Here is a 25,620-nt window from a genome sequence, read left to right on the forward strand (position 1 = left end):
GGTCTTTTCTGGTAGATGGACTTCATGAATTATGGACTGACTGTCCAATGCGCCTCATATGGCATAGTTTATGAATGGTTGTGATCATGGAAATATTCATAATTCAGAGGGAACTGCTATTAGAACAGTCATCCTTATTGTTAGGACATGGTTTTTCACTTTCATTTTCTTTTTATGTACTCCATTTGGTCTAAGAAATTGTCAGCCTAAGAACAAGAACATATGAGAACACTAGTGCGATCACAATAGTAAAGATGAAATTATTCAATCAATAAGCCAGTATATGAAAACCAAAACCTTTTCAAACAAGAAACCCATGACATGAATAGAGGTGATAGAGCAAACAACTTTAGATAATAGATTGGCATGAATAAAACAAACAATGATAGATAACAGATTGATAGAAGAAGAAGAAAAAAGAACTTGTAACTGCCTCATGAGTTGGCATACCTGATTGTCTAGTGTCACCCGAGAAATTAAAAAAGAAGATCTTCCCGGTTCTAATTTATCCTTGTCTGCTTGCGAGTCCTAGCAAACAATGAGCTGTTACACCCTGCTGTCACATATCGAAAAGTGCTTTACAGGAAGAGAGGAAAATAAAGCATGCATGAGAATCAATGGTTAAAGAGAAAAATCACTCTTTGGTGGGTTCTCAATTAACTGTAATGGCTTTTCATTCTATAATATTGGTAAAATGCAGCCAAACTGCTGTTTACGATCCCCATTAACACTACTTCTGACAGAAGAAAACTGAGAAACAAGCGAAGTATCTCTTTGAAAATTGCTTTTGCCTTTTTGGAGCAGCAAAATTAGACAAACATGCCGATACAACTATAGTGCTCTGACATTCTTTGGTGTCCTTCTGCATCATAGGGATGGAGCAATGCGTCTGTAAACCGCTTGGAAAGTCTGTCCCCCATTCCTAGCAACCTTTTGCCCTTCCTCTGTAGCAGAACTCAAGAGCTTTACCACTGGATCTGCTTCAAGTTCTGCCTCTGTGATGGCTTCAAACATAGGGTGACCCTCCAAACAATCCTTCATCCAATCTCCAAGCTCTTCCACATCTGTAATTGTGTAGATAATCCCACCAATACCAAGAACATATGCATACTCATCTAGCAAGTGTGTGCTAATCACCCTGCGACGATGGTTCTTCTCTTTGAAGTGAGGGTCAGGGAACAGGAAGAACATCTTCGAAAGCTGCCCTTTACCAAAGTAATTCGGGATGTATTTCATAGAATTAGTCCGAACCACTGACACATTCTGGTACTGACCCGGGTTTGCCACCCTCAAGGCCAAGATCCGTTCCTTGACGTACTCCGTCACCTTATCCCTAATTTCCATCCCAATCATCAGAGTCTCAGGGAAGAGGGTGGAAAGACTAATTAGAAGCCCTCCAAAACCGCAACCAACATCCGCAAACTCGATTTTTTTGGAATCACCCCCTTCATCCGATGATGAAAAAAGCTGAGGAAAGTGAACAGAATAGTCGACATGAGAAGGGGAAATCGGGACCGGGAAATGAGAGTCACTCAGTGGATTACTGTGAGCTCGTGCTCGGTAGAATCGCTTCCGAGGTAGATGAGTAGACTTGCTAATTTTCGAATTCCCCTCCTCCAACATTCCTTTTTCTGAAAACAGTTCAGGACGCAATGCCCTAAAAACGGGAAGGACAAATATGTAATGCATTCAAGTTAGAAACAAAGTGAAAATTTCGTCCCAAAAAATCCAAAAAAATAACACAAAATGATTCAGCAATGACAAAAAAAAAAAAAAAAAATCATTCTGCCCAATCATATTGGAAAAAAATAATAAATTTCTTCCCTTTATAACCAAAAAACATTCAGAAACTCTCCGTAGAGAGAGTAACATGCATTTAATATCTTGTGATCTTTTCCGCTGTGACTCCGAAAACAATAATATTCTGATTGGCATGTTCTTGTTCTCCAAACAGAAGCAGAGACGCATAATTAAAGAAAAAGGAACATTCAAAACCAGAGATTTTCAGCCTCATGCTTTCTCTGTACCTTGTGCCAATGGTCGACGATGACGACGACGACGACGACGACGACGACGACGACGACGAGGAGCTTCAGAAGAACGCCTGAGCGGCTCACCCTCCCTTCAGAGTTCGGAACCCTAATCGATCTACAGAGGACAGAGAACTTGCAAATACCATGGTTTGTGCCCTAGGCCCACAGGACTCTTGGGCCCAGGCCCAGTGTGAGGCCTACTACCAGCTTCGGGCCTTTAGTCATACGGTTTTAAGCCCAGCCAGGTACGGTCCCTACTGGACTCAAAATTGGAGTTGATTTATGTAGGTTTGGTTGGAAAATCATAGATAATGTCTTTTTCTATTTCCTTTTTAACTTCTTGTTATATAATTTACCAAAATAATAATAATAAAATTATAATTACCAAATCTGTTCTATAAGATAGTAAAATTTAACAAATGATTAGACCACTAATTAAAGAAATAATACTACCACATTTTCAATATTTTTAAGTAGAATTAATTTGTTGTATTTTGGGTTTTTATTGATATAGAAAGTTCCAAAAGTTAATCGAGTCAATGATTGAATCAAAAGATTATGGGTTGTCACACTTTCAATATTTTTAAGTAAATTGACATGTTGTGTGTTGTGTTTTTTTAGGACAATTAGAAAGTTCCAAAATTATAGATTCAATGTTTGATTAAGAAGATTCTGGAATGCCACATTTTCAATATTTTTAAGTAAATTGACATGATGTGTCTTATGTTTTTTGGGGAACTAGAAAGTTCCAAAATTATAGAGTCAATTGATTTAGAAGATTCTGGAATGTCACGTTTTCAATATTTTTAAGTAAATTGACATGTTGTGTTTTATGTTTTTTTTTTTTTTTGGGAATTAGAAAGTTTCAAAATTATAGTCATGTTTGATTCAGAAGATTCTAAGATAGTTTTTTTTTTACGACATCTTGAATTAGTATTAGACAATTGGTATAATATGTCAATTAAAAAGTTAAAAAAACTTTTATGAAAATGATTGATTCAATAATTAATAAAACAAAAGGTTTACTTACCATATTTGATATTGTTTAAATATAATAAAAGTATGCATTTGGATTGGTCTATGATATTCGAAATTCTATTATTTCAATGTGAAATCATTTTTGTTCTAAAAAACATAATTTATAGTCAATTCCACATCAAATAATGAATGCATAGGCTTGGGAGGCTCAAGGTCACTATAGTCCTTTAATCAATGTAGAAATTGGGATGGTAATTTTAATAATTAAGGTAGAGAGTTGAAATTTCTAACATTATCGGTTAAAATGATTGGTATAGCCTATGTTATGTTTTAGAATAATTTAAGAAAAAATGTAAAAGAAAGAAAATAGAAAGAAAAAGAAAAAAATAAACTTAAATTCTATAAATTATTTTTATATATTACTTTAAACTCATTTAACTTATTTCAATCTATTATATAAATATTAAATAATTTTAAAATATATAATTTTCTAACTAATTTGAATTATATTTGATTTTCTTTTGTATTTTTTATAATGAAATTAAATATGAGAAAACCATTTTTTTCTAGCATCTTTTTTCTTTTGTCAATATTTTTCGAGAACCAAACATTGCCTTTATGATTTATAATTAGGAAAATATGACTTTAGAGTTCATATAAGCTCAATATTTATAACAAAGCAAAATCTTTTTTGTTATATTAAAATAAATATAATGTATAAATAAATAAATTATTTTTATATTTAGTTGTTTTTCAATAACTAAACTTGCAATTTGTTTTGTGTCCAAACTAGATTTTTTTTTTTAACAAAAAATTAAAACAAATTTATTTAATTTTATACATAATTAGAGAATGTAGAGCATGTGGGATAGTATAATACTTGACCTACGCTTAGTTTTAAGGAATAATCTTGAACTAGCCCCACCCCAATTAAGTTTTTAATTCCTAAATTCATCTGCTTAGGGCCAAATTAGGGTAGACCCAAAAATACCCATCCATTATCATCTCTAATTATATGACGTAAATATTATGATGTAATTAAATTATTAATTGTTAGACCATGGTGTGGTTGTATTAGATATGACCAAATATATTATGATCGAACTTAGAACATCTTGTAACTTGCCCTCTTTCCACAATAATCGTTCTAGACATGGCTCTAAAGACACTTTAAATTGCAACGATACTTTTAACTTGTATATATAGGCTTGGCATCTTTATTAAGGTGAGTGCAAATTGGGATAGTAATTGTTGACGGTCCATATTTAAGAAAATAAAGCTTTGGAGCTTATATGAATTTTAAATATACATGTAGGGTGACTCCATCATGACTGAATGTATCCACCATGATTCGTCATATCAATCATGGGCGAACTTGGGACATCTTGTGACATGGCCTCACTCATCTTGATCAGAATAACCATTTTTGGACATGACTCAACTGAGTTCAGCCTTGACTAGAAATAGTAACATGAGTTCCATCCATTCCATCCATACACCATATACATAGAGACTTGGTCGTTTCACACACCAGAGTACTCTTAAAACAATCATAACATGATGAATGGTCCAAAGAAAATGACCAAAACACCATGAATATTGGTTAAAGTCTATATCTGGGTTTGTCTCCCAGAGCAATGAAACTTGAAAGGTTCTAGAGAATTTGGCCTCTTTAGCTTCTAAATATATGATCAAAGGTTTACGTTAGGGTTTGTGGACAAGAAATGTAGAAGAAACACTCCTAACTTACGTGGACAGTAAGTAGAAGCACAGTGAAATTGATATAACGAGGACTATTGGTACGATATATAACTTCACTTCTCTTGACATGCAACTACTCATTTGAATATTGCACCACTTTAGGAAACAAAGATTAGCAACACATAACTCTCACCATTTTTAATCCCTTTCTTGCATCCTTACTCCAACCACTTGAACTTCTTTCACACTTCAAAATTTTCTTAATCATTGGTTTAGGGCTAGAAGTTAATTGGCTCACCAAGAAAAACGTACCAATATGCAATACTATTTGAGCTTATTGATTCAGCTTCTATGGAGTTTTATATTTTGAAGTGTTTGAGAAGTAGCCTACCAAGCATGAATATTGATCTCTCTGTAAGATGTCTAGCTAACAAGGGTTTGATCTTGCTTCTTCTAGAGAGTCTTCTCTTGACAAATGCCTTGCAACTGCTTCATCATGGGAGTCGACGGAGTCGTTGCAAAATTATTGGATTTCAAAAGCGACTTGTTTGGAGTGAACGATGAATGACACATCTCCTTTTATCGTGTCATTGAAGGTATTGAATAATTATTATTATTATTTACACGTCAATTATATGAACGGGCACGCAAGTTTAGTTTATAATTTACGTTACCAAGATGATGATTCTAACGTGGTTTAAGTGATTTCGTCTATGACTAAACATATTGCAACTAACATTAAGAAATGAAATAATTTAGACAATTGAGTTAATTGTGGATTAGTCGCCTTACACATTTTTTCCGTGCTTCCCTTTATACCTCAATTATCGTTACCTAACTATTTTAGATAGTATTTCAAGCATTATAACCCTAGTTGTCATTTTTTAATCAGCGGTTAGTTTAGTTTTGATTAATTTTTGTTATATATTACTAGAGATTTCAACAACAATATCAAAATTGAAATGTACTTTTACAATTCGAAGTGCACGACAAGTAGGCAGGTGTGTGATTTTCTTTCTCAAACCAGTTAATTTAGGTCTTTGATTTGTTTCTAGGGGACAGTCATATGGACAAGCGTCAAACAACTGCTCTATGGACAACTATCATCTTCACAAAATTTAAGGCAAATTAAGTAACATATTAGCATACGGAACTTGGAGATCTTGAACACAAAAGAATATTGGTGGCACCAACAAAATCAAAATTTAGCAGAAAGAAACTTTATATATGGTTTGATCTATAAGTTTCATTACAGTCGTTTGTGCATCATCTATGGTTTATGAACCATGCATCATCTAGGGTTTTTGAGCCATTCATCATTGATGGATTTTAATTTCTTTGATAATGAATGATCATGAATAATTCTTCTTTTGTTAAATCTCCAAGCATGCCCTTCAACCATGTATTACTTCTAGTAATTAGTATAATAAGTTGCGATGGGTGCAACTTGTTTGTAAAGGGTAGGTGGCCTTTGGAGAAAAGCTAGACATGATCAAGACTCTAATGGAAATTGGATGTTTGAAGTGTTCAATAAGTAAACAGAAGATTGTGATAGATGGCTACTCATTTTATTTATTTTAATAACTTCTTAGAAACCATGTCTCAATAATACATTGCTAGCTATATAAACCTCTAAATCTTTCCAAGATCATAACTAATCCACTTTTCAAAGAGATGAAATTAAAACACAATTTTCCAAACAGACTTACATTTGAAATTAAGTATAATTAAATATGAGCCATGCTCCCAGCTAGAGAAAGACTTAATTATTAAACATATTCATGTTATGATTGTGATCAACACGAATTTGGGATGATTGGTGTTTGTTGCTTCACTGTACTGATAGATTTAGAGTGTTCAGGACTGATATATCAAGGATGCATAGATGAAGGGAAAATGAAGTACAGCTCAAATTTATGGTTCCTTAGCCTTAAAAGGTGGCCTTGGTGGTTGCTGTCTCCTTCCTCATTTCATCATTAAAACCGATATTTAAACAAGACCTATAACTGACTAAATGTTCACTAAATCTATGTTGAACACGTGACCAAGCTTCTTCTTACTCAATCCTCAAATGGTATATATACTTGTCCATTCATCTCAGGACCTGGCATGCTTGTCTATGAAAAATACTATATATCCTAAGACAGGTCTTCAGGAAAAACACATTGAATAATGGGTGGGAAGTTAGGCCCTTTAGTGTCTTCTGTAGAATTGTAAACTATCCCAGTTTGCAATATCATCAAAGGAAAGGCCAAATCCCCCCTCACTCTGCCAATCAAGGGATAAACCCAAAACAAAGCCTGAAAGCCATATCATCAAAGAAATTAAACACACATTTCACGCACATATACACTTCAAATATGCATTTTCATCCTTACCCTTTTGCTCCAAGATTTATATATATATTGAGTGCTTGAAAAACCAGGCAGAGAAAAGGTTGATATTTTATGTTAACATTTGTGAATGTAGCCTTGGATTCACCAAAGTTTTTGTCAAACTGCAATGGTATAGGTGAGATAAATTCAAACGAGAGCTAGCTAAGAACCAAATCTTGGGGAACATGAGAGGAAGATTTAAAAAGAGAGAGAGAATGCAACTTGGTTTGAATAATAGCAATAATGAGTATACACACAAAAGAAACCAAAACAAGAGAACAAAAAGAGAAGGGAATCAAGGAAGATGGTCAGGGAAGGTGAGACTCTCTCCCTTGAAATAATAATACGGATCCCATTATATTATCACCGTGGTCCGCGTCTCAGGGGAACTCCCAGATCCTCTCCATTCTTTCATGTGAGTCTGTGACCTAGCTAGTCTTTTTGGATCTTTTCTTTAGTCTTCGTCTATTGGTCCCACGTGGCTGGGGATTTTGCATATGTGGCAGTAGTTCACTGGTGAGAGGAGAGAAGGTGACGACTCGGGTTTCTTGGTGAAGGGACCCACCCTCACGTGGCATGTTGGCTGGCAGGGCGGTGTTTGGTCTGAATCTAAGCGGGTATATTATTCATTCGATTTACATTTTGTTCTCCAATATTACAGAATTGTTTACTAAAATTTGGTATATTTACATATGACGACAATCTAAATAATATCTGTTTTGATCGAACCATTGTACACATTAGAACATGTCGTCTCATCCTTTATAAGTATTAAAAACTTCTTTTCAAATATATATATGATTTTATGTTCCATGCTAGTTAATAAAGATTATTATTTCTATTTTTTATTCTTCTTTCATGTGTAAATTAGTTGATTTAAAACCCTAATACGATATCAAATTAATTTAAACTAAGGAAAAATATATATATACTTAGTCTGTATTTGACAGTGATTCTTGAAACATTTTTAATATTTCTAACACTTGAAAATTTTTACCTTTTAAGTATTAAAAATGTTAAAAATATTTTCTAAAATCATTATCAAATGTATTATTAGAGTGCGTTTGGTAGTGATTCTATGAAGTGTTTTTAGTATTTCTAACACATGAAATTTTTTATATTTTAAGTATTAAAAAAGTTAGAAACGTTTTCTAAAATCAGGGTTTGATAGTGTTTTTACGTAAAGCATTTTTAGTAGAAGTTTTTTCTCTGATAGTGTACAGTTTTAATAGTTCTTTCGCTTCCGTGACAAATTCTCTCGCTTGTGCCTCATAAAAAGCAACAACCGAGTGATGTATCATTACCCTGATGATATAATATAATAAATAATTTCTCTATCTCGTATGATGAGTCAAAGAGAAAATATAAAAAATAGCAAAAAAAAAAAAAGAAAGAGAGAATTGAACAATCGTACAAGCATATTAAGTCTTTCTCCAAAAAAAATACTATAAAATGATTTTTCTCCAAGAAAATACTATAAAATGATTTTTTTAAACGTTTCCTACTTTTGTTTAACACTTGATTTTTTTAAATAAAAAAAAAACATTTTTTAAAATTACTGTAAAATGGGCTCTTATTGTGAGAAGAAATGTTTTGACATTGAAAAATTGGAGTAACATATTTTCTTTGGCATGTAATTGTATTTAGAACCATGGTTTTATTTTGTACAAAAAAATATATATAATTTGGGAATTGAATTTAATTTGTATGTATTTTCCTTGGGGAAAAGGCATGACCATGGAAACCCTAGATAATCAAGTCCAAAATGATGAATTTACCATCCACAGTAGAGGTTTTGGGTTTTCTTCCATGAGTCTTTGTTTAACTTTTTATTAGCCTTAGTATTTGACCTGGCCAAAGTACCTTGAAGGTGAAGGCCCATAGTAGGTGAGAGCTTCAGAAGCACACCCTTCCTTCTCAAAACCCAGAAGCTTAAATTTCAAACGTCTGGTACATGCTAAGCAAGAAAAGCTAGTTTCATAAACTCTCACACCAACCTTATCCCATATTGATCACCCCTGCAATCCATTGAAATTTATGTTAGAAAAGATACCCAAAAACATTGTTTTTCTAAAGGAGGAATTCTTCTTCTAGCTCGCCATGCAAGTAAGCTACTAAGCTCATGATTTTTCCTTTTTTCTTTTTCTTTTTTCTTTTTTAATATGGGGTATATAGCTAGTACCTGAAATCACAAGGAAAGTTTGATCAAAATTCAAAGAGAGGTTCAGAGTCTGCCATGGATGACAATTGTGTTTCACATGGACAGGAGATGAAATTTTGAAGACTCCATCAGATCAGATTCTGTGTGGTTTTTAGGCTTTTGGTTTCTTCAGTATATGTATGTGGTCTTCTTGTAGTATAGAAGATTATTAGCTAGTTGGAGAAGACAAGGATAAGGGAAGATGGAGGAAGAGAGGAAGGAGGAAACCTTGCCTCCAGGGTTTCGGTTTCACCCCACCGACGAAGAGCTTATTACTTGTTACCTCATAAACAAGATATCAGATGCTACTTTTACAGGCCGGGCAATTGCAGATGTTGATCTCAACAAATGTGAGCCATGGGAACTTCCAGGTATATAATTCTTGTAACTTCAAATCTTAAAGCATATGTAGAATTAATTAGGACTATATTCCCTTAAAGGTCTACAATTCAACCACAATTCTAACATCTTAAACCAGTTTTTCGGTTTCGATCTTATATTCTCCATGAACACCTCTCAGATTTTGCATCCTTAAAAGGAATTAAGTAATACAGTGGTTGATTAATCACTGAGGAAAGCATGATAAAATATACCAATGGTTTAGTCACAATTTCTTGTGATGAAAGAGAGCATATTCTTCATTTTCCAAACAAACTTGGAAAATTTCCTATATCTTCTGATCTAGTTAATCTTTGTTCTTAATTTGTTTTGGTTTTATATCTTTGTTCTCTCGATTAGGGAAGGCGAAAATGGGAGAAAAGGAGTGGTATTTCTTCAGCCTCAGGGACCGGAAATACCCAACTGGAGTAAGAACAAACCGAGCCACAAACACTGGTTATTGGAAGACCACAGGGAAAGATAAGGAGATTTTCAACAGCGTCACCTCTGAGCTAGTTGGGATGAAGAAGACCTTGGTGTTCTACAGAGGAAGAGCTCCTAGAGGCGAAAAAACCAATTGGGTCATGCACGAATATCGCATCCATTCAAAATCCGCCTTCAGAACTAGCAAGGTAAGATTATCCTTATCATACTTACATGCATGTCTTCAAAAGAAAATTAGGGTTAGGTAAAGTTCAACTCATCTAGGTATTGAAAAATATAAATATGAAGATAAAATGAAAAATAATCATCTTTCCCTTAGTTTTTAGGTGCACTAACTTCCATTTTCGATTCATTCTGGCTTCCATTGGCATCATATATAGTCTTAAGATATCGAGAATAAATGAACTGGACCATTAATCTACCAACCAATGATAATAGGAAGATATCATATTCCAACATATAAGCTGAACTTCTTGTTTTTTCTGAAGTCTCTTCCAACATCAGTATCATATTTGCGGTAAATCCATGATTTAAAAAAATTAAGGACCTTGTTTGTATCCATGCATAAAATGACAAAGCCAAAAAAATGTCTGTAACTTTGCCCACACCCAACCCCATACTATATTTGACCACTCAACTTAGTAGTAGTAGCAATAGTTATAGCATTTGCGGCAGTAGCTCTATTATGGAAATGCCCCTTGTTCAAAAAACCAAACTTGATTCCCTAAAAGAGAGATCAAAGAAAATTGCATATAAGTTTTTAAGAATAGTCATCCCCAACCATTTTCAATTTAGTCAGGAGGCCCTTATTTGAGAAGTGTTTTTGAAAATTATTATTTGATGTTTTGTAAAATAAGTGTGTTTGAGATCTAAAATATTCTTGTTTTTAAATTAACCTTTTTTATATTTGTATAATTATTTAAAAAAAACGAGTAAAAGATATTATTTAAAAACACTTTTTTTTTAAGAATTAAAAACTGTTTTCTATTTAGAAACCACATGTATTTTCCCCTTTTTATATCTTGGTGAGTAGAAAAATATTTTAAAAATTAGTTACCAAAGTCTTGATATTTGCAGTTTGTATACTACAATTTGATGTTTTCATCTAAAAAATAGAAAATTATTTTAAAAAATGGTTATGTCTATCATCTGCAGTTTGATACTATACTGCGATTCTAACCCATGTTGATTCAACAGGATGAATGGGTGGTTTGCCGTGTGTTTCAGAAGAGTGCAGCTGGAAAGAAGTACCCATCAAACCAATCAAGGGGGGTGAATCCCTACAGCCTTGATATAGGTCCAAGCGTCATGCCCCCACCAATGCTGCAGGCAGATTCTTCCCAGTTCCCCATGGGAAGAAACTACGTAAGTAATGCAGAACTGGCTGAGCTTACAAGGGTCTTAAGAGGAGGATCAACTGGGGGTCTCAACCTACCAATCCAGTCACAATTGAACTACCCATTAGGAGGAGGATGCTTCACGATATCCGGGTTGAATTTAAACCTTGGAGGGACATCCACACAGCCAGTTCTGCGGCCAAATTCTTTGCCTCAGCCCATGCAGATGAATCAACAAGATCATATGATGACTTCCCCCATGCTGACTAGTGGGTCTATCCCTACTGATCAGACTGGGTATGGTGCAGAGGTTAACAATGGAAATGGACACAACAGTAGGTTTATGAATATGGTCGACCATTGTGTGGATCTAGATAACTACTGGCCTCCCTATTAAGAGAGGATTTGATAAGAAAATTTGGTGGACGCCTGTTTCGTCTTTTTGAATAATTGGTTAAGACGTTCAAGCTTAGAAATTGATGTTATGACTTCTCATAAAATATAGGTAAGTTTGTTAGCTATTTTCATCCTTTTTGGCGTTTTTTCTCTCCTTTTTGGTCGGATGCAGATGGGGTGTCATAGGTGGCTATCAAGCAATCAGAACCAGATCTTGATTAGCCATGGAGTCATCACCACCTCCCAGGTTAATTTGAATTCTCATATGATCACAAAATTAAAAAGCATTTATTGTTTCCCTTGTTTTGGCCTCGGTGTTGTATCATTGGGTGCGTTTGGATCGAATGTTAAAATTTTTAGGAAAAAATACCTTTTCACACATGTAAAAATAATTATAAAACAATAATTTTTAGAAATAATCTAAGCTTCATGCACTCATCGACTACATACCTACGACAATCAAAGATAGTACCTATATAATTAAAATATAATATTTGAATGATAAAAGGTAGATCTGACAAAAAAATTATATGAAATATTAATTATTTTTAAATAACTATTTAAAATTTGTATTTTATAAACTTAAATTCTTATTTTGTAAATTTTTTGTATAAAAACTATGGTTTTAAAAACTGGACTAGTCCCTGGTCACGATTCCGGTCCAGTCCACTTAATTGGATCGAAAAGTGATCAAATTGGAGGTTCGACTGGTGAACCAGATGAACCATCCGATTCAATTTTTTTTTCCTTCCTTCCAGCATCCATGCAGTTGTTCCCATTGTTGCCGGCCACTAGAGCATTGTCTCATCGATAGAACCCCCGGTGCTAGAAACCGCCCCCCAAAGGCGTTGGAAACCACCCTTGCCGCTCCCCTCGCCCCCAAAACGCTGCAAAGCCTCGTCGTCGGTCTCAAAAGTCAAAACACAGTGCCCCTGCACCTTGCCTTAATTTTTATGTTTTATATTTAATATCTTAATATTTAATTTCTTAATTTTTTGTTGATTATAATTGTAATGATAGGTTTAATATTTAAATTTTTCATTTTTATTTTATTTATTGCACATTAAAATTTTAATTTATTGAAATTATTTTAAATATTGAGTTATCGACATTTACAAATAAAAAACTTTATAAAAAAACTCAATAGATATTATTGAAATTTAAATTGAATTTATTATTTTTATTTATTAATTTTTAAAATTTTAATAATATATAAAAATATATATTTATGGCATCATTGGTTCAACCGTCGGTTCGACCAGTGAACCGTGAATTGGTAACTTTTCCAGTTCAATGACTAATCCAATTTTGAAAATATTGATAAAAACATACTTTTTTTTGCAAAATTTTATATAAAAGTAGAATATTTTTTTTATATAAACAAAATACCCTATAACTTTAAAAAAAATTAAATATGAGGAAGCCAAAAAATAATTATTTCTTAATTTTTAAAGCGATTTTAAAATTATTATATTTTGAAAGTAAGTGTATAAAAGTTTTTGTATCTTATATAAAAACTATTATTATAGAGATTCAAAATTCTATACGATGTTCAAAGGTTCTTGGAGGACTTTTGAATGTCGGCTTTTTTAAAAGCTTTTTTGTTTTTTTAAATATTTTCCTTGGACCATTTGAATATCCATCTAGGGTTTTGATATAAAAATTTACTTTTCTTAAAAAAGGGCAAAGGATTAATAGTTATCACTCTATCCTAACACGTTAACTTTCAAATCTTTTAAGAATATTCTTCAAAGTTCTTTCCATGGAAAGATAAGATGCATCGCACTAACCTTGATATAGCGCTGAGGAATTGAAAATAATCATAAGCTTTGATTGGTATAAAACTATTAGGAGCATGTATATTTAGATCGGACAAAATTTTGTGAATTCTTTACGTATTTTATGATTTTTCTTCTATATCCTAGATCAAAAAATTTGTGTGTTTATTGTTTATTTAATATCATTGATTGAACTTTAGGCATGGATAAAAATTCCAAAAAAAAATTATCGAAATTTCATCGATGTTTCAACGAGGGACGATACAAAAAACAAAAAAATATATATAAAAAAAAATCGTCTAAATATTGGTTGGGATCGATAAATCGATGATTTTTCAAGAAAATCACCTGAGACCTAAAATATCGCCAATATTTCTATAATTTATCATCAATATTTTAACGAAATTGGCAAAAAAATCGATGTGGTTGCTGATCAATCAACCAAAAAAAGATTTGCTCACCTGTCACCAAAGGCTACCTTGACTTTTAGTATTTGATGTGAGAATATATACTAAGATAGTGATAAAAAAAATAAAAAAAACAAATTAATTCTAATTATTTCATTTTTAAATTTAATTTAATTAACCATTAAAAATGTAAAAAATACAATGATAATTTTCTTAACCTTTTTTTTATCATTTATATATTAATTAAATATAAAAAATATAAATATAAAAAAAATTATACATATATCATTATTTATTTTATATTATTTAACACAATTAAATTAAATCGATGATAATTTTATTATTAAATATATTTTAAAATTAGATATATTATAATTAAATATCATAATATTTAATATAATTTAATAATAAATATACACTTATAAAATTCATTTTTTTTATGCATACAATATTATTAATTATGATAAATTATATATATATATATATATATATATCAAATTCTTAAACAAAACAAATATAATATATCTATATACTCTTTATATTTATATTTTTATGAGTTTTAATCTATTTTAAGTTTACCGATAATTTTCTCTAAAATACCCATTGATATATTTTCGATATATCTAATATATCCACAAAATCAAAATAGTGATATATCCATAATTACTGATATTTTCATCAATGACTTTAGGTAAGGTTATGGACGTGCCATTGATAAAAATGAAGCTTTCTTACAATGGAGGCATGTCCCTAACCATATTGGGAGGTGCTTTGGATGTGTAGGCTTAGCGTAGGCCATGGACGATGCTAAATCAATATGACATGCATTTGTTTCTTTCTTCATCTGGTGGGCATGTTAGCCCAATACTAACCTCCACCAAAACCTGCTAATTTTAGATCGCAGAGGACCAAGACCTGGGCACTGTAAGGTACGCTGCGCTTGACTGCAGCAGTTCCTGAATGAACGGGGCATCTCACTCGTCTGGTCGGATCGGCTCCTTGTGACCCATCATAACTTAATACCAACTCGACCAGGACCAGATCATTATGAACCTACTTACAATGGAGAGGACATGCGCCAGCAAAAAAAGGAAAAAAAAAAAAAAAAAAAAAACCCATCCTAACCATCCTAATTCAAATAAGCTAGATTTGACATAATTTACCAATTCGAATAGACATGTTTTTCACAGATATAGGTTTAATATTATCGTGTTTATATCAAATTCAAATCAACTTGTATGACCTATTTAGTAAATATATAGTTTTTAAATCAACCACATAACATGAATTTACTTTGAATAGACTATTTTAATGATCATATTAATCATTCTTATTCTAACTTTAAATTATTTAACCCACATTTTATTCATTTAAGATATGCTTTTAAATAAATAAATAAATAAAATTATCAACATATTTTATTGAAACATCAATTATAAGCTAATTATTATATATGAGAACCTAGAAACAAGATGTCCCCTATATAATTTACATTTTTTTTTAATTTTTTTTAATCGAGAACCTTTCATGATCAAACCCTTAAGACTCCCTATAAGAATTCAAACATCCCACAACCAACACTAGATAAATTTAAGGTATCATTAATAACATGATTCAAACCCAATACCATATGTCATACTGAAACCACATTTTCTAGTGTTCACCAAAATGTCACCTATATAATAATTAAATAACATACAAAATTTCATGCTTTTAACCCCATTATTATTCATGTCTGTATTTAGATTAACTTATTTAGTAAGATGCTTAAACTTTGACACAAGCTTCACCACCCCTAATAAAAATAAGCTAAAAGCTCAGATTCAATTTTTGTATTTTATTTTTAAAATCGAAAAATAAAAAAAAACTTCTATATAAAATACAATAATTTTCTTATAAAATAATAATAATAATAATAATAATAATCTTTGTTGAATATAATGTATTTATAGTGTACAATCTTTTTTTCCTTTCTTAATATAGGTCACATATATGGTAGTTAGTTCAACCTAATCTTGTATATATATTTCTCTATTGTGAGAAGTTAATCATATGAATAAGAATTAAGATTTTCTCTCTTTCAATATGGTATAAGAGCCAAGGAAAAAACTTTATTCTTATTCTTTCTAGTTTACACGTGTAATTAATTTTGAGAATTTGTCCAGTGACCTGTTTCATTCCGATCACTTTTTCCGTCTCCCAAAGCTTTCCGGTCAACCATATCGTGGTCAGAAAACTCTCATCACCGTCAACATTTTTCCGATGACTTTTCTCGTGACTTTTTTCTGGTGATATTTTCCGACACCAACCACCATCATCAGGAGTGCAAAGAGGAGATTTGCAACTTTTCTGACAGCACCGGAGCCAAAAACCGATCCACGCGCCTCCCACGCGCCGGCGTGTGGCCCACTTTCTGGTGCCGAGCTTCTACCAACTAGCTCGTCCGGTTTCGTCTTGCACTTCTAAGCCTCCGTCAGTCCTCTCCAAACCCTGCTTCTCCATTTTTTTGGCCTTTCAGCCTCCGCGGGTCTTCTTTTAGCCTCTTCCGGCCTCCGACGGCAACTCCCTTCCTTGGCCGAGACCTATGTGTGCCTTGGGAAGACCTCTTCTTCATCTCCAGTCACTTTTCTCCTTTGTTTAGGTCCCGACATACCAGGTTCTTCTTCCACAGCTGTGATCCGACCTCCCTTTAGGGCTCTCTTCGATCCAAACGTGATTCAATCTCAGGTGAAGTAGATATGGTGACTAAAAATCCTATTTTTACATCTGTCATCTTTGGATCTCCTTCTATCACATCGGAAAAATTGATTGATAGTGAGAATTATCTCTCTTGGTCAGCGTTCGTGGAACTCTGGTTTATGAGACAACGTTACGAGGGTCATCTTGTTACACCTGAGGATGTTATACCTGATATTGACAAAGTGCAATGGAAGAAAATCGATGCACAGTTATGCAGCGTATTATGGCAACTATTGATCCCAAAATTTTACATCATCTTCGTGCCTACAAAACCTGCTTTAAATTTTGGACTCAGGCTAAAGGATTATACACGAATGATATTCAACGATTTTATAAGGTGGTTTCGGATATTGTTCATGTGAGACAGCTGGACATGGATCTGCCTACTTATATTGGCCGAATTGCGTCTTTTAAGGAAGAGTTCTTAACTTTGATGCCCTTCACTATTGGTGCTGAAGCTCAACAAATACAGACTAACAAGTTCTTTATGGTGTTAACCCTCATTGGCCTTCGGCCAGATCTTGAGTCTGTTCGATATCAGATTCTTGCTAATCCATCAATACCCTAATTGGATGATGTGTTCGCTTGTCTCTTACGCCTCTCCTCTACTCAGACCTTGTCGACTGATGGTCCTTCAGATTCATCTGTGTTAGCCTCTCAAACTAACTCTCAAGAAGGACGAAGTGGCAATTGGTATGCTTTAACTTGAGGGAGAGTGTTGAATATAATGTATTTATAGTGTACAATCTTTCTTTCCTTTCTTAATATAAGTCACATATATGGTAGTTAGTTCAACCTAGTCTTGTAAATATATTTCTCTATTATAAGAAGTTAATCATATGAATGAGAATTAAGGTTTTCTCTCTCTTTCAACAATCTTATTTTAGATCCTTAAAAATTATTTTACCGCCTTTCCACTTACCACACTACCCTCTTCAATTTTCCCTAAAATCCATAATATATGAGATTCAGATCCAACATAATAAAGTAATTCAAATTCAAACTAAGTTCATTACCCAATGAGAGCAAATAATATTCTAATGAACAAACAAATGCAAAGCTCTAATTTAGTAGAATTTGGATGAGAAAAAAAATACACAACTAACAAGAAGAATAACACACCGCCATGATACATCTGCCAGCTCTGTAAAATATCTAACATGTGTGGTGAGAGGTTTTTTAATTTTTTTTTTTCTCTTTTCACAAAAAGGTTAAGAGCTTCAAAAAAAAAAAACGTCAAAGAGTTCTTTGGCAAAGACTGAACTTAAAAAGTCCCAAAAATCACCAGCTGAGAGCCCACCCAAACCCCCATCTGCAAGAAATGTCAATCCCATAGGAATGTTAAAATAAAGGGTCGTGCAAAGATCTCAATTTTCTACCTAGTAATTGAACACCATGAATGCTGCTACCTCAAATGGCAACAAAGCATACCGTGAACATATTCCAAATGAACACCACCGGACTAACACACGCTACTCTACTTGTCTGGGTGCCCTCGTTTTGCCTTGCGACGTGAATGGTGGTGAGCATTTCGAACGGGTTTCTTTGCCTTCTTGCTGCAGAAGGAAAAAAAAAATATTATGATTTCTAATAGGAAAGACCATGAGAAAAATTTCAAAGGAAATAAAACTGCTACACTCTTCAATTCTAGCGCTTTCTATGCAAACAAACAGAGGTTTCTCTATCGCTAGAGAATCATAGATTAAGGAACTAACCAGAATATGGCTGAACAAATTCTAAACAAAAAGATGATGGGTAAGGCCAACAAAGCAGAGGCCTATAGCATTCAAAAAACAGATCAGTTAGCACACAGAAAATTTCTAGCAAGCAAAGAAATTTGATGACGAACAAATCAAGATCAAAGAAAAATACGATCAATAGATACATACTGCAAACCACACCAACTCCTTAGTTGCAAGATGTTTTGTAAGCTCATGATTCTTCAACTTCTCCTGCACAGTGTCTTGGACCTAGACAAAATATAAAAAAATAGTTTGAGCAACTGGAATCGGAGAAAGTACGATTGTATAAGCAACATATAACCATACCAAGACATAACCCTCTTCTTTTGACAGGCTAAAAGACCATCATTGTATTTCATATCTTTTCAGATTTCCACTTCAAAGCCATGACTAAACTGAGAAACTAGTCAGTTTTTTTACTACAATGCTTAACATTGAAACCAAAAGGCAGATTTCCAAAAGGTAGCAGGTAACATTATATCCATACAACTGAACTTGAAACCTAATAAGACCAAATCACAACTAGGAATTCACAACATTGAACCTTCTTAATACTAATGAGCTCTTGCTCCCTTTGCGTTAAGTTGGTGGCCATGGTTCTTCCCTCCTTTCTTCCCCTCACTCCCTCACCCCATGCATGCACAGACCTTAGCTAGTCAAATTGAAAAGAATAAGAATGCAATTGACAAAGAAAATGCAAGTAAGATGGAAGGTTTTCGAATTTAATATTAAATTATTAATCACTATTTGGACACAAAAGCCACAAAGGAATATAATAAAATTCTAAATACAAAATGGACAAGATGCAATAACATGGATCTTTCCTAACTTCGTCATAATCTATAAATGATATATGGCAGTTATTAAGATAACTGTAGAGACAGTTTTAGTACTTCTTTCCTTCATTCCAGAGGAACCATCAATTCATCATTATGCCTTCAGTGCAGCATTAAAAAGACAATTAAGAAGCTTAATTGTTCATTTACTCCCCAAACCCTCCTAAAAGATAAAAAGAGGGGAGGAAAAGTGGTGTTCTAACCAAAAAAAGGTTCCCAGCTCTTGTAAAGAAGAATTGACCATAAAATTTGGTTGAAAACAAAAATTGTATGTATTACAATGTAGAAAGGACAGGATGGTAAATATTGGTACCTTCTGATGGTAAGTAGTTGCAGACTTAAGGAACTTGCCATATCCATGAACTACTTTCTTTGTATAGGGTTTTAAGGCAACTTTCGCATTATCAACATGTGGTTTTGTCACAGCCGCAACTTGATCAATATATGGCTTGCTGACCTTCTTGGCTTCCTGTCATCACATGAAAGTTTCCTTTAGACTGCACGTCAACAGATCAAACAAACAAGACAGTATAATAAAAGATTTACCTGAAAGTAAGGATCGCTAAATTCTTGCACTTTGATGACATGAGGAGTTATTGCATTTTTAGATGCCTCATAAGCCTCGACAGTTTTTGTGCAGAGCAATTGCACATGCGGTTCAAGATAAGTTGTTATCTCCAACCACTGATCCTTTATAGCTGGAATCCATTTAGTTCTACACATGGCATGACAAATAAATCAAAATATACCATTTAATAAAATTAGATACTTGGAGAATCAACTATTTCTTAATGACTGACACTCCAAACAGAACATTTTTCTCATAGTAAATAATCCAATTCTAAACCACTTCTCTTTTCAAATAGTAATTGGATCATCTTGCTCACATGGAAGTGAAGAGTGCAGTTCGGCCACAAAGATTATGATTATCTATGATCCTGTTGCCAGGAACTAAGGCTTGGAAGTATTGTGATAATCCAGAAGAGATAAACCACTCACTACAGCAAAATCATATATGATGAAACAATCATATTAACCCCCATATATAGAGCACAAAATTTGAGAATGTATAAAGATAGCTTACAGTTTTAAACGTCTCCACATGGGGTTCAGACCATTTTTGAGCTTGGGCCTTTTTCTCCAGCGCCTGGAACAAAATTTGAATCATGAAACTAGATGGTTAATGAATTGAAAAAGAGAATAATACTGACAATGCTACCAATTGTTGCAAGATACCAGACCACCACATGTAAGACATGCTAAATTAATCGCATAGCAACCCAACATACTACCTTTTGAGTCAATGTATCCAGAGCGGGTTTCCCATGCTTGTTCCAGTGCACCTCCATGAAGGACTGCAAGTCAAAATAATCAGAGATTTTGAGAAGGGGCTTTGGAGTGCAAATACCATTATACCTCATGGATTTACCTGACAACTAATTAAATGATTTGCAAACCAAGGTGGAAGCCATGCACCATGAACCTGAAATTGCATTAAACCAACTGTGTAAGCCTTCCAACAAAACTCAAAAAAATAAAATACACACACACAAACAGAACAAATTTAAAAATAAAATAATATCATGAATACACAATGATGCATTGATGCACCAATTGCAATCTACAGCTACAAGAATGCATCACTCACAAACCACAATCTGAAAAAGTAAATCATATGATTCAACTCCGGGCTTCCATCCAAAACATTCTGGGTTCAGAAGCCACCATTGACACCATAAATGATGGACCGGAATAAAGATTTGAACCCTTGTGAGATGTTTTCTCCAAACTCTAGGCATTGTAGCATACATTTTTACAACAATAGGCCAACTGAAGTTCAGCCAGCATCACCCTTGAGAACAGGTTGGTTGTTGCATGCGTTGTCTCATATGTAGTTCCTCTAGCATTGTACTTCTTTCTTTCTATGGTACTTTTTGAAGGATTCTTCATCCTTCCCAATACATTTACTCTATTTTCAAATATACTATTTCTGCTTCTTTCAAAAAGCACAAAGAAGAAAAGGAAGTGGTTCCAACCCCAAAGAAGCATAGAAGACTCAATTAGTCAAATGGAAACCTGTCCTGAAATTCCCTAGCAACCCACAAAGAAGATAACCATAGAGAGATTACTAGCATGACAAACTAAACCAATCGCACTAGTTACCTCCATTAATTCTTTGGTTTTTGAATTGGCATCAAACTTTGCTTTCATCATTTCTTCCTGTAAGAGGGGAATGAAACTGCACATAAGCACCATCACTGAGCATATAACATCATAAAAGCCTTAGCAGCATCTAGAAGTATACCTCAGCTACTTGAAGAGCACGTTCAGTTTTACGGATTCTCGTTTTCTGTTCATCAGTGATCTTTTTAAGCTGATAATAGAAACATAACAGACCAATGAACATATGTTAAAGAGATTACCATACCAAAACTAGCAGAATGCAGTCTACCAATCTAAACAAAATTCAAGTTGATAACAAACATCTAACATAAATAGTCCAGATTTCATTCATAATGAGAAGAAGAAAACAGGGAAAAACTTTTAATTGATCTCCCTCCGTCACCACCCTGGAGAAGAAGATTCATCAATTGTTCAAGCCAAATTAATATCAATGATAGTTGGGTTTTCTATATATTTTTTTTTTCTTATGTGCATTTTGGAACATGAAAGCACAGCTCTAGGGAAGTGAAGACCTCAGACACAGAACACATTGAACTTTTTATCTTGTCACCATAAACAAAACCACATCGAACAGGTAAAAACAAAAAAGAAAAAAAATTTGAACATTACTTTATTTGGACATATGGCATAAGAACATATAAACCCTTTCCAGAAGTCAGACCAAAAGAGGAGCTTACACTCTCTACTTTTGAGTTCAATTCACGTGTCTTCCTCTCAGCTTCATTTGCTCGGGATTCCAAGGCAGCTTTCTCCTTTTGTTGAGTCTCTATTTCTTTTTTAAGCTTGTCAACCTGCGGAAAAAATTTAACATTAACAAGATGCAACAGTTTTCCCAAAGTAAATATCTTGTTAATCCATAACCCACCTGCTTCTCTAGTTCACTAGCCCTCGCATAAGCCTTTCCCAACTGCTCCTCAGCATCTGATGTCCCTTTTTTCTAAGAATGGTACAAGAAAAGAAAAATCGTATTAAAGATATAAAGATCACATTTTGATTGTTAAGCATGAAAAAATGACCCCTATAATGCCTTATCCATACAACTCCTTACTCTACAAAGGAAAACACGCTCCAAACAGATATATAGTGATGAAATCTATCAAACGCTAGAAGCAAACTATTCAAGATCAAGCAAAACAATGCTTAACTTCTCTTCAAGTCTTTTCTTTTTCTCAATAAATAAATAACAAAACAACAAAGAAACTGAACGCGCAGTGAGAATCCAAGTGGCTCACCTGTAGGGATACTATTTCATTTTGCAACTGTGTAATGCTATTTGACTTCTCTTGAACAATTTTCTCTTTCTGTGCAATGATCTCATCCTTGCTTTTCAATTCTTTGCTTCTCTCATCAATGTGGGTTTCTTCAATAGTACATAAATACAAAACGAAACACCTAACAAAGTCAACGACAAGCTCCACTCGCAACATCAAGAACACTCCCATACTATAAACTCATTATCGCTATCTCCTTGCATCAAAGGAGAATCGACCAAATATATAGATATGATCAACGAAGCAAAACAAAATTCTCAATCTTAAAACTCAGTTGAGTTGAGTTGAGGCTGTACTTTTCAAAGCTCCCTTTTTTATAATAAACAAATAAATAAATAAGTCTTAAACCTCCGATTGGATGCCAAGAAAATGAACAGGAAAAATATAAGATTTTTAATTTTTAAAAATCTTAGATTTTTCGTTATCGAACTGATCGAACTGGACCTGGTACAACAATTTTTCTCAGAATTTCATTTTCTCAGCAACCAAACGGACAGTAAAGATCCAAAATCGGAACTTCCTCTCAGCAAAGAAGAATAAGAAGTAGATGATAAGAATACCAAGCGTTTGGATCTTCTCCTGGAGAAGTGCCAATTCGATCTTCAACGCCTCCGATTCAGAAGATTCCGATAAGACGACTGCCTGCGGCTGATCAACTTCATCGATTGAAGCATCTGCCCTAATTTTACAGAAAATTAGGGCAAAAAAGATGAACAAAGTCGCTAGCTTTGAGGCCCCCATGGAAAAGCGCACACACGAGAAGAAAAAAAACACAGAGGAAAATATCAAAGCGCCTTTGAGAGATTTTTCTCCTTTTGCCCCCCCTTTGGGTCGGTTTGCAGATACCGACACGTGGCGGTGTTGGAAGGGTTTTGATGCTCTGGCGGGTACCGACCCGTGGCGGTTTGGTGAGATCTATAGCATTGAATTGAATCCGGTGGATGGTGGAGGGTGAGGCTCTCAATGTCTCACCTGCCAAATCAAATATCGGTGCAACTAAACTAGGTCACAGTCGGCTATTTCTATTAAAAAAAACAAATAATTTTTCGAATTTATTTATTAATTTAATTTATAAATTAAATTGACTAAAAAGATGAAATAATTTCTATTATTGCTAATTTAACTTTTTATCTTTCACATAAATACTCTTAATAATTTCAAGTATTTATGTATAATTTTAAAAATTAGTTGTTTTTATAATAAAATAATGATGATATTTTTGTCGACACTATAAAAAAAAATGAAAGGTTAGATTTTCAAAATTGAATTTTCAATTTCCTTTTTAATCAAATAACCCTTAATTTATAAAATTTAATTAATACGACCATTAATTCTTTTTTCGTATTATTATGATAGACCGATAAAATTATCTTCCACCATTAATTCATTAATTTTTACTTTAATTTCATTATTTTTATATTTATCATATTATTTTATCATTAGCTTATTTATTTGTAATTTAATATCATCTCTTTTTATCTTTAAATGATATAATATTAAATTGATATGAAAAATTTTCATTAACTTGTTTTTATATTAATATATATATTGTGTAATAGTACAAGTTTGTTTTTTTTTATAAAAAAAATCACATTTGATTATATTAAATTATATAAGACCATCTTTACAAATTTTATCCAAATATATTTAAAATTATTAAAATAATTCAAATATCATTCTTATGATGAGAACCATTCAATTTAAGGATAATTTTTTTTTCAAAAATAATACATTTTATAAAATGATAAAGATAATTTTAACTCTCCAAAATTTCATTGATGCTATGTCTAATTATCAAAAAAAATAAAAAATCTAAAAAAAATAAAAAATAAAAATAAAGAGAAAATGTAAATGAAAAGAAAAAATTTTTAAATATTTAAAATCAATAAATTATTTTTATTTATTGTTTTAAACTCATTTCACATATTTTAATTGGTATTTATTTTTAGCTATATAATAAAAAATCAAATATTTTAATTTTTTATATTCAAATAAAATAATCTCTTTATATCAATCAATAACACTCAACTGAACTTATTATCATATTACTTTTAATTGAATAGAAAAGACCAACAACCATAAAACACAACACTACCTGATTTTAATTATATTTGATTATTTTATTTTCTATAAAATAATTAAATATGATAAAATTATTTTTCTTAATATTTTTTTTGAACCAAATATAACTTAAAATTAAATCTCTTTTTGACCTGAAAACATTTTGATAGTTTTACATAATACAAATAAATAATATCCGATTATCTCGGATTTTGTTAAAAGTCTATATTTAGAACAAATAACATTGAGATAACATGAAAATGAGTGGATGAATGAAAAAATTTATTTCATTAAAATTAATGATTTTTTTAATAAGGTAATTTGCCTATATTTTCATTCTTATCGGAGGATTTGTTTCTCAAAATGACTTATTTTCAAATATTAGCAAATTAGTATTAAAAAAAAAATTGATGAGGAAAACCGCAATCGCAGGCAGCTAGAAAAAAAAAGGGGTATGGGGCATTCGGCTTTGCTCTGCATCTTCGTCTTCATCTTCATCATAAATCTCCCCATTAAAATCAATCAATAATGGAGTGAATCATATGAGTTACAATTACCATATCCAATAAGGAAAGCAACAAAAAGAATTGGGCTCTACAGCACCTTCACAGAACTTACCCAGAACCCATACATCCAATTCCAATCATTCATATCACATAATTTTCCATCGTCCAGAGACACTAGATTTCATAATCCCCACGCTGCTTCTGCTTTTTCTCCATTATTGTGTCTGAAATGGTGGTTTCCTGCCAGGAGGATT

At 32.9% G+C, this 25,620-nt stretch overlaps 3 protein-coding genes across 4 annotated transcripts; 1 reads left to right on the forward strand and 2 right to left on the reverse strand.

Annotated features, from left to right (window-relative positions):
• Positions 1-419: 419 nt before the first annotated feature.
• On the reverse strand, positions 420-2,062 carry LOC117911993 (tRNA (guanine-N(7)-)-methyltransferase). Its single transcript, XM_034826393.1, has 2 exons — positions 2,028-2,062; positions 420-1,657 (listed from the first exon to the last, which is right to left on the reverse strand). Exon 2 carries the CDS (start codon positions 1,621-1,623, stop codon positions 868-870), a length of 756 nt encoding a protein of 251 aa, XP_034682284.1. The 5' UTR covers positions 1,624-1,657; positions 2,028-2,062; the 3' UTR covers positions 420-867.
• A 6,959-nt stretch (positions 2,063-9,021) lies between these two features.
• On the forward strand, positions 9,022-12,136 carry LOC117912340 (NAC domain-containing protein 100). The gene is made up of 4 exons (XM_034826894.1): positions 9,022-9,193; positions 9,354-9,658; positions 10,026-10,297; positions 11,307-12,136. The coding sequence occupies exons 2-4, from the start codon at positions 9,490-9,492 to the stop codon at positions 11,841-11,843; spliced, it is 978 nt and encodes a 325-aa protein (XP_034682785.1). The 5' UTR covers positions 9,022-9,193; positions 9,354-9,489; the 3' UTR covers positions 11,844-12,136.
• Positions 12,137-17,754: 5,618 nt separating this feature from the next.
• On the reverse strand, positions 17,755-23,590 carry LOC117913011. 2 transcript variants are annotated; one of them, XM_034827854.1, is made up of 15 exons: positions 23,360-23,590; positions 22,761-22,888; positions 22,394-22,465; positions 22,206-22,319; positions 21,650-21,718; positions 21,508-21,564; positions 20,774-20,827; positions 20,637-20,699; positions 20,433-20,491; positions 19,891-20,059; positions 19,658-19,813; positions 18,656-18,736; positions 18,482-18,543; positions 18,198-18,322; positions 17,755-18,078 (listed from the first exon to the last, which is right to left on the reverse strand). In XM_034827854.1, exons 1-14 carry the CDS (start codon positions 23,538-23,540, stop codon positions 18,244-18,246), a joined length of 1,344 nt encoding a protein of 447 aa, XP_034683745.1. In that variant the 5' UTR covers positions 23,541-23,590; the 3' UTR covers positions 17,755-18,078; positions 18,198-18,243. The 2 variants fall into 2 exon arrangements, with proteins under 2 accessions (XP_034683745.1, XP_034683744.1); XM_034827853.1 differs by having other exon boundaries at positions 17,755-18,322.
• Positions 23,591-25,620: the final 2,030 nt, after the last annotated feature.

Source organism: Vitis riparia, chromosome 4, assembly GCF_004353265.1.
Source record: "Vitis riparia cultivar Riparia Gloire de Montpellier isolate 1030 chromosome 4, EGFV_Vit.rip_1.0, whole genome shotgun sequence".
Lineage (NCBI taxonomy): Eukaryota > Viridiplantae > Streptophyta > Magnoliopsida > Vitales > Vitaceae > Vitis > Vitis riparia.

Coding starts and splice junctions, on each gene's coding strand:
- LOC117911993 (XM_034826393.1), bottom strand. CDS start 1,623: ATGTTGGAGGAGGGGAATTCGAAAATTAGCAAGTCTACTCATCTACCT.
- LOC117913011 (XM_034827854.1), bottom strand. CDS start 23,540: ATGGGGGCCTCAAAGCTAGCGACTTTGTTCATCTTTTTTGCCCTAATT. Junction 22,889..23,359: donor GGAGAAGATCCAAACGCTTG/GTATTCTTATCA, acceptor GTACTATTGAAG/AAACCCACATTGATGAGAGA. Junction 19,814..19,890: donor TTAGCGATCCTTACTTTCAG/GTAAATCTTTTA, acceptor ATGTGATGACAG/GAAGCCAAGAAGGTCAGCAA.
- LOC117912340 (XM_034826894.1), top strand. CDS start 9,490: ATGGAGGAAGAGAGGAAGGAGGAAACCTTGCCTCCAGGGTTTCGGTTT. Junction 9,659..10,025: donor TGAGCCATGGGAACTTCCAG/GTATATAATTCT, acceptor TCTCTCGATTAG/GGAAGGCGAAAATGGGAGAA. Junction 10,298..11,306: donor CCGCCTTCAGAACTAGCAAG/GTAAGATTATCC, acceptor TTGATTCAACAG/GATGAATGGGTGGTTTGCCG.